The sequence below is a fragment of the Pyrus communis genome, chromosome 14 (assembly GCF_963583255.1).
Source record: "Pyrus communis chromosome 14, drPyrComm1.1, whole genome shotgun sequence".
Taxonomy (NCBI): domain Eukaryota; kingdom Viridiplantae; phylum Streptophyta; class Magnoliopsida; order Rosales; family Rosaceae; genus Pyrus; species Pyrus communis.
In genome coordinates this window covers 4335440-4343887 of record NC_084816.1, presented here as the reverse complement: position 1 = coordinate 4343887, position 8448 = coordinate 4335440, and the positions used below count along the sequence as shown (strand labels likewise).

General features: G+C 39.5%; 1 protein-coding gene and 1 non-coding gene across 2 annotated transcripts; both read left to right on the top strand.

Moving 5' to 3' along the window:
• The first annotated feature begins 1454 nt into the window (after nucleotides 1–1454).
• LOC137716149 (BAG family molecular chaperone regulator 4-like) lies at nucleotides 1455–3780 on the top strand. Its single transcript, XM_068455552.1, has 4 exons — nucleotides 1455–1785; nucleotides 2326–2582; nucleotides 2663–2809; nucleotides 3359–3780. The coding sequence occupies exons 1-4, from the start codon at nucleotides 1593–1595 to the stop codon at nucleotides 3557–3559; spliced, it is 798 nt and encodes a 265-aa protein (XP_068311653.1). The 5' UTR covers nucleotides 1455–1592; the 3' UTR covers nucleotides 3560–3780.
• Nucleotides 3781–4319: 539 nt separating this feature from the next.
• TRNAE-CUC (transfer RNA glutamic acid (anticodon CUC)) lies at nucleotides 4320–4392 on the top strand. Its single transcript has one exon. It is a non-coding gene; the product is annotated as a tRNA-Glu (tRNA).
• Nucleotides 4393–8448: the final 4056 nt, after the last annotated feature.

Genomic DNA, 8448 nt, shown 5'->3' with positions numbered 1-8448 from the left:
TATTTAAAATTGAATATAAACAGTACCTGACAAAAATTGATTGTACGATATACGATGAACGGATATAATTGGAGAATCCCTAGAATCCTCACAAAGAGGATCTGACAAGGATCCTTTCTCAGTTTTGTCAATTGCTTCATCAAATTGTGGATTATTTTTTTCATCCCATTCAATACAAATATAAGCCTCTAATTTGAAATTTTCATCCAGTATATGTACAAGTTATTAATTCTAAATTTTCTCACAACCCAATTATCGAAATTTCAACAAATTTTTCTTGCGAATGTAGGGTTTTGTTGACGTATATGTCACTAAAAAAATTCCTCACGTACTAAAGTTCTCTTTAAACGAAAGAAAATATATAGGTTCGTATTCCACACAATCCGTTTTGGGTTCAATTTTTTACGTTGGTGAATCAACGATGGTGGTCAGGAGGCTAAAATGTCTCTGTGAGTCTTCTCAAACCTCAAATGGTGGACTGCCATGTCGAAACCACCAACTAATTCCGTTTTAAAAAAAAACGAAAAGAAAAAAGAAATATCCGATTCCCAGCAATATTCAAAGTTTGATCACCTGAGTTCAGCAATCAAGGTTGAGTCATTGGTTTGTGGTGTGGGTCCTTTGATGGGCCAATTGTACATTCTTTTGAATGATGATTGGTCCACCACTATCCGCGAGCTGCTATCTTAATTTGGGCCCATTGTCTACGTAGCTTTACAAGGTGGCCCATCGCTGACAAAGATGTTTTTTTCTATGACATTTCCACCACCAATAATAATAATAAAAATTTGCCAAGAAAGAAACAATAATAAAAATGAAAAAAACTCACCGAAATGTGTCCAAAATTTCCTTTTTTTGGTCTTACATATTAAATTAATAGTAGTGATTTTAATTTATTCAATTTAAAGATAAAAATATAGTAATTAGAATAAATCTGACACGCCTTATTTATAATCATAAGCCACTATTAAGAAGCGTCTTTTGGGTTAGCCTACCCTATCTGACAATTCTCTAAAAAACGCAAGAAGAAGTCCTACAGTTGGGCCGCACTCGATCCCACCCTCCATGATTGAGTTGTCGGATAGAGCCGCCTCACCTAAGACTTTTTATTGTGTTGGACTCAATAGTGGCTGATGGTTTAGAATAAGTTAAATAAAATGATAAGAACCCAAGTTAGTTGTTTGGGTAGGGAGCCCATGCCTACTTAAGAAGACACAAAAATCCATGTCCTTAACACATTGAACAAAGTGGACACCAATCAAAGTGCATTGGTGACAAACACTTCTAAAATATCCATGAACTTCAAGCCCAAGTCCAAATTTTAACAAAAAGCCCATTACTAAGCCCACTAATCTCCAGGAAAATTAAACACAGTCGCACGAGTGCAAGTGTAAAGTGGTACTCTCCTTCTGCAATCTACATACCAACTTTTGAGTTGGAGAGGTCCCTGTCTTCAAGTGCATTTTCTTTGCTTACTCAACCCTCTAGGCCATCACACACTCACCTCTCTCTCTCTCTCTCTCTCTCTCTCTCTCAACAATTCCACCTTTTCCATTTTTCCCATAATTTTATGATCCTCTCAGACAAATAGAATGAAAAAAAGATCAAGAGCTGGTGCGGGAAATGATGGGTTAAATAGGAAGATAGATTGGGAGCTGAGGCCTGGTGGAATGCTTGTTCAAAAGAGAGACACTGGGGATGCCAATTCTGGGGTTATGATCAAGATCAAGGTTTCTCATGGTTCTTATTACCATGATCTCATTGTCCATGCTCAATCCACTTTTGGTAAATCTTCTCGTTAATCTGATTTAATTTACTTTCTGGGTTCTTCTTGTTTTCCTCATAAATTTTCTGACAGAATTTTAGGTAGCATTGCTCATTTACAATTTGGGTTCTTCATATTATATTTTTTGGAAAAATTGGTGATTGCCATTTAAGAAAATTTTGTTTATTTTATTATTAAAATCTGTAAAAAGAAAAGGAAAAAAAAAGGGACAATGCAAGGGTGAATTTAGAGTTGATAAATGATTTAGGTAATAATTTGTGAAATTGTATTGGTTTTAATGCTTCAATAGATGCAGTGGATTCTTAAAGTTTGCTTCTTGGGTTTTGTTTGTCTTGATTCACTTTTGCTTCTTTCTTCAGAAACATATATTCTGACAAAAATTTCTTATTGTTGAAGAGTAGTCTTTTGCTTCATCCTTTTGGTTTGTTGGACTTGGCATTTGGAATTTATGTGGAGGGATAGAATGTGAATCTTTTTGTTCATCATTCTACATTCTGTAACTGTTTTGGAACTTATTCGTAATCGCGGTTAAATGCAAGGTGATCTGAAAAGAGTTCTTGCCCATGACACTGGCTTGGAGCCAAAGGAGCAAAGATTGTTGTTCAGAGGGAAAGAGAAGGAAGATAATGAATGTCTGCATATTGCTGGCGTGAAAGATATGTCGAAGGTTGTATTACTAGAGGACCCAGCTAGCAAAGAGAAGAAGCTTGAGGAGATGAAGAAAAATCAAGGCATATTGAAAGCCTATGAGCAGGTTGCCGAAGTTAGAGCACAGGTTGACAAGCTCTCTCAAAAGGTTTGTGTATTTTCTGTTTGATTAAGTCCTTTTTTCGTGCAGTGTTCTATAAGCTAATTGCGCTGTTAATCATTTGTTAGGTTGTTGATTTGGAGACAAATCTGCTAAGTGGCACCACGGTTTCAGATAAGGAGATTGTGGTCTTAACGGAGTTACTCATGGTGGAGTTATTTAAATTGGATTCGATTGTAGCTGATGGAGAAGCAAAAGTGCAGAGGCGGGTTGAGGTTGGTGATGCTTCTTTTCGAAACTTTATAACTAGTGTCATGGTTCATAAGGTTTTCCATGTTTATAGGGAACCTAAGCCACATTATCTTGATCAATAGCGTTGCTACTTGAGTCATTACTTACGACAAATGATGCTTGTTACTCGTGCTCTATAAAGTTAAAAATGAGATGGAACTCGAGAAATTTGAAACCTAGTGCAATGATAATTTGAAAACTGAGAGTGCGCGAGTCGAAGACATTTCTTGGATCCTAAATGTGGGGTTCAGATTTTTCCATTTGAACAAAAAGATGGGTTGGGGATTCTTTTGCTCTTGGAAGGACCACCAACGAATTTCACGTGTGCATATTTTGGATTGTGTCATAGAAAAGAATCCTAGGACCCCAACATAGAGAAATTTCAACTCGTAGCTGTGCAACATATTCTGTTCCAAATGATGCTTTTTACATCACTTTCGCTAAACAGTTGCTCGCCCATATGTTCCATAGAAGTGCCTGCATGAATATTTTGTGTCAATGGAGAGTGACAATAGTTATGTTCTTGCATACAGGTTCGTCGTGTGCAGAGCTTTGTTGACACGCTTGACAATCTGAAGGCGAGAAACCCTAATCCATTCAGCAAGAAGAGTATCAACGCGGTCTCGGTCACTACAAAATGGGAGAGGTTTGAGTTGGGGGTTGGAAGCCTGCATGCCCCAACCCCATTGTCATCTTCTACCAAAATAACTCAGGATTGGGAACTGTTTGACTAAGCTTATTATGTTCATCATATTATACCGGTTTTGTATAAATTTGGAAGGACTTATATATACCTATACATATATGTATATCGTCATAGAACCCGAACCCATTTGGTACAATTTTGTACACTGATTTTGATTGGTGAAATGTTGTCTTGGGTAACAACTGAGGGAAGGGTTCCTCGGACAATTTATACATCTGTAAATATGGTTTTCCAAATGTATTGCTTAGTTGTGATGCCTCTGTCTACTCTATGTATCATGTCATATTGAATACATAAATTTACATAGAAGATTAAAAAAGTGAATACTTTAAATAGAAACTTTACTGGATAAATTGATAAATCAAGTGTTCCCGATCACTTCACTAAGAGAAATCGGTGGTTTTTGGGTCACGACAAGCTGAACCTAATGTACTCAAGATAGACGCAATGGACACATACACCTGTGGTATTTGATGCTCATACTCCAAACCTTGGCTGTTGCTTTCCCAAGCGCAGTTGTATAAAGGTTTGTGCAGTTAAAAGAGCATGAGTTTCAACCATTTGACTAAAGTTGAGATCAATGATTGTGAGTTTGGTTAGGTTAATTAACAGTTCTATCAATGATTGAGATTTGATCATATTGAATTGAAAGGTAATAGAATTTATTGAATTGTAGCCATGTGGACCCCAGACAGAAATGGGGATGGGATCCCATAATTGTAATGTTATAGGAAAATGAAATCTGTAATTCCTTTGTATAAACAATTGTCTAGTGCTAGGCTAACAAATCCGTTGTAGTCTAGTTGGTCAGGATATTCGGCTCTCACCCGAAAGACCCGGGTTCAAGTCCCGGCAACGGAATTTTTTTGTTTCTTGTTACACTGATCTATACTAATCCATTTTAAAATCTTAAATTTTTTTTTCTTTTCGAACAAGCGATATTACGTATAATAAGGGTTTGTTTGGATGTGCTTTTAAAATGGTTAAAAGCGCTTTTAGAGAAAATATTTTTGGGTTTCAAAAGCACTTTAATTGCTTTTTGCAAGAAGCACCAGTTATGTGCTTCTTCTAGAAAACAATTTAAGTGTTTTTCCAAGATTTACTTGTATTTTTACTAAGGATTGGTTCCAAAAACATTTTCATCAAAAGTGTTTTCAGTTATTTTAAAAGCACATCTAAATGAGGTCTAAGGAGGTGGGGAGTGGGCTAAGTCTCACAATAGGCAAGCCATAATAATATGGTTCAAATTCGCATTTGACGAGAATTGAACCTAAGACCTCTCATTTACAAGTGAAGAGAAATACCATTAGACCATAGAACTATCATTTCAAAATCTTAATTGACTGTTCCTGAATTTTAATGGACTCTTTTAAGGTCTTTTAACCCTAGTCTTTTAAAATTAATTCTTAATTTGACTACACTCCTAAGTCTTAATAAACAACCCCTGGCAAATGAACATTCGCATCTTAATAAACAATCCCTTGCAAGTGAACATACCCATTTGGTATAAATGATAGGATCTAAATTCAAGGCTAATTGAAGGTATATGAGAATTAAGGATGGACATACGGGTCTTTGGACATTCGGACTGTACTACCCGACTTGATGTAAAACAATCTGATTCTTTCTTTAATTTAAAAACGGGTCCGAGCTAGACCGAGTTTGTGTAAAAACGAGTCCAAAACTGAGTTTATATTTCTCAGGTACCAGTAACCTGGCTGGACCGTTTAGAGCAGTTCCACCCCTACAGACTTTACGCTAGCACCCAGCGCATTTATCCACTCAAGTGAACAGTAATAGACCACAGTGAACAGTAATAGGCCAAAGCATCTCCATCCCTAAAAAAAATAGCCTAGTCCATTTTATTAAAATATTATTATTTTTTATTATAAAATAATAATTTAATTTTTCTTCTTCTCTCTGGAACCCCTGCTTCTTCTTCTCTCTGGAATCCAACCCACACTGCGAAACGACGCAACCCACAGCTGAAACACCTTTCCATTTCGATTGAAGCTCCAAAGTTGAGTTACGAAGGTAAGTTTGTGGGAGTTACGAAGGTCCACAGCTAGAAGAAGATAGCTTCTCGATTGAAGCTCAGTTTTGATTGGAGTTTACTGGGGTGGTTCTGCTTTACAAACAGCCTCTCACCAACCTCGCCAATAAATTCGGCGACTGCTTCCTCCTCCAGATGGGGCAGCACAACCTCGTCGTCTCCTCACCGGAGCTCGCCAAGGAGGTGCTCCACACCCAGGGAGTCGAATTCAGGTCGAGGGAGGTGTGACGGTATCGCCTGGCATCATGTAGGCCGGGCAAGGGCTCAGCACATTCTGAGCCGGCCTAGAGACCAGCTTGGGCTGGGTGCCAGCCTATCTGCTCGGCTGGAGTGGATTGGCTGGGTGCCAGGCCAATAATTTGGCTGGGTGCCGGCCTAAAGGTTCCCCGGTGGAACTGCTCTTAAGGGTAAGTACTAAGCAACTTATATCATATATGTCCTAAATCTTTCATAGTTTGCTGGCCTAAATCATATTTTTGAGGTTTACCAAAAAAATAAATAAAAAAGAATCATATTTTTGAGTAATCACTATCTAAGTTGTTCACAAATTTTCATTTATGCCGTCAAAATACCTTAAAAATAATATCTTATACCTTAAAAATCTAATTACTTATACGAAATGATGCCTAAGCGAAGAAGCATAGACTTAGTAAGCCAAATCTTACACCAAAAGGGCCAAAAGAAAAAAAAAAATGGGGAGACTTGGAGAGGTAAAGTGGGAAACTACAACTTGCGTTGCGGGTAAACCCTTGAAATCTGATCAAAACAACATCGACGGAGTTCTCTCTTCTGGTTTCAACAAGGAACGGCGATTCATTCTCTCTCTCCGCACTCGTATCCCCAGAACTCACAACCACCCACCGACTCGACTTCACCACCCATTTCCGCCTCTGGAAACAAAGGCTCGACTTCGTCCTCGCCGACAACGATGTCGACTACGTCCTCACCGACCCAAAACCCCCAAACCCTACTCCCGACTCCCTGCCAGCCGACGTCGCCCGCCACGAAAAGTGGCTGCGCGATGACTTCAAGGCGCGCCACATCATCTTCGGCGCTCTGCAGGAGCACGTCCAGATGTGCCACGACGGCGACTGCCACAACACCGCCAAGTCGCTCATAGACGCGCTCACCGCCCTGTTCGAGAAACCCTCCATGTCGAAGCGGATGTCGAAGCTCAGGAAGTACGTGGATCACAAGATGGGCGAGGGCAAATCGGTAAACCAGCACATTCTGGAGATGGGCTGCATGGCTTTTGAGCTGGAGCGCGAAGGGGTGAAGGTGCCGGAGGAACTGCAGGCGGTGATGCTGATGAACAGCTTGCCGGACAGCTGGCGTGACACGATTGGCGGGTTAATTGTGAACATGGAGAGTGATGGTTCGGATGGGTTAGGGTTGGACAAGGTGAGCAGGAGGCTGAGGGACATGGGGCATGCGAAGAAGATAATGGGGAATACAATGTCTTATTCTTCGAAAGGGAGGGCGGCGAAGCGTTTCAGTCGAAATTGTTTTAACTGTGGAAGGGTTGGACATCGCAGTGCTGATTGCGAACAGGTAATCAAATTACTTTTCATCGAAACTTTTGTTCTTGCGCATGTTGAATGTGAGTTGAAAGATCATGTTGATTTATTGGAACCTTTTTGTGCATTCTGAAAACGCTTAATTGCTTTCGTGCCTCTGAAACTCCAGTGAGATTTCACATTGTCCTCGGAAGTCATGGCGGTCGCCTTGTCTACTTGAGCGATATGCCGTGTCTCACTTTGTTCCCCATTGTCAATATCTAAAGCAAGTCGTCTTTGTTGGAAATTCAAATAAAAACAGGCTGTAAAAGGTTGCTTCTAGCTGTTAGTTTCTTTACAGGTTGTATCCACACATGCTGCAACTACAAAGACTAAAGTTTCCTCCATGTGCTAGCTGAAATGGTGATGAAAGACAGCAAGTGTGCTGCCATGTGATGTGCTAGCAGGAAGACAGCAGTGTGCTGCTGTGTATTAGCCGAAAGAGTGTTGATTGCAAGCTGGAAAGATAGCTGCATATGTGTGCTAGACTGTCCAAAGTTCTTGCATGTGTTTTAAAGGGTGTAAAGATGTTAAACACCCCATTCATTGCATGTGTTGTTGCATTGTTTATCAATTTCTGTTTTGTATAAATAGGCCATCTTGCTAAGCTTTATAGCATCCTATCCAAATCCCATTTCCATTCTCATTTTCAGCTTGTAAGCTTTAAGAGTTGTAAACTCTTCTAATATTTCAAAGTGTTTGTTTTCACCAAGCTTGCTACTTCTTTCATATATCAAAGTCCAAGTGTTTTACCAAAGCTTGTTGCTTCCCTCATTTCTCTATTTCTTTGTCCAATTTTTATTGAGAGTGAAAGTGAGAGGTGTGATAGAGTTTGTAAACTTATCACCCACATATTTTGGTATTGAGTTAGTAAACTTTAGAATACCAACAATTGGTATCAGAGCCAGAATACCATTCTGGCAAGTGCAGTAGCTATGGCGTCCAATTTAGTGCAACTCCAAGTTCCCACATTGAAGAAAGAAAATTATGAAAGATGGTGCATCCAATTCAAATCATTGTTTGGATCACAGGAGCTATGGGAAGTTGTCAGTAGCGGGTATGTTGTACCCACTGCCGAGCAAGAAGCCATATATACTGCGGATCAAAGGAACACTCTCAAGGACTTACGAAAGAAGGACCAAAATGCGCTGTATCTTCTATACCAGGGTTTGGAAGATTCAACGTTCGAGAAGGTTGCAGAAGCAACAACGAGCAAGCAAGTATGGGATACACTCAGTACAATCTACAAATGAGTAGATCGAGTCAAGAAAGTGAGGTTACAGTCACTTCGAGCAGATTTTGAAACTG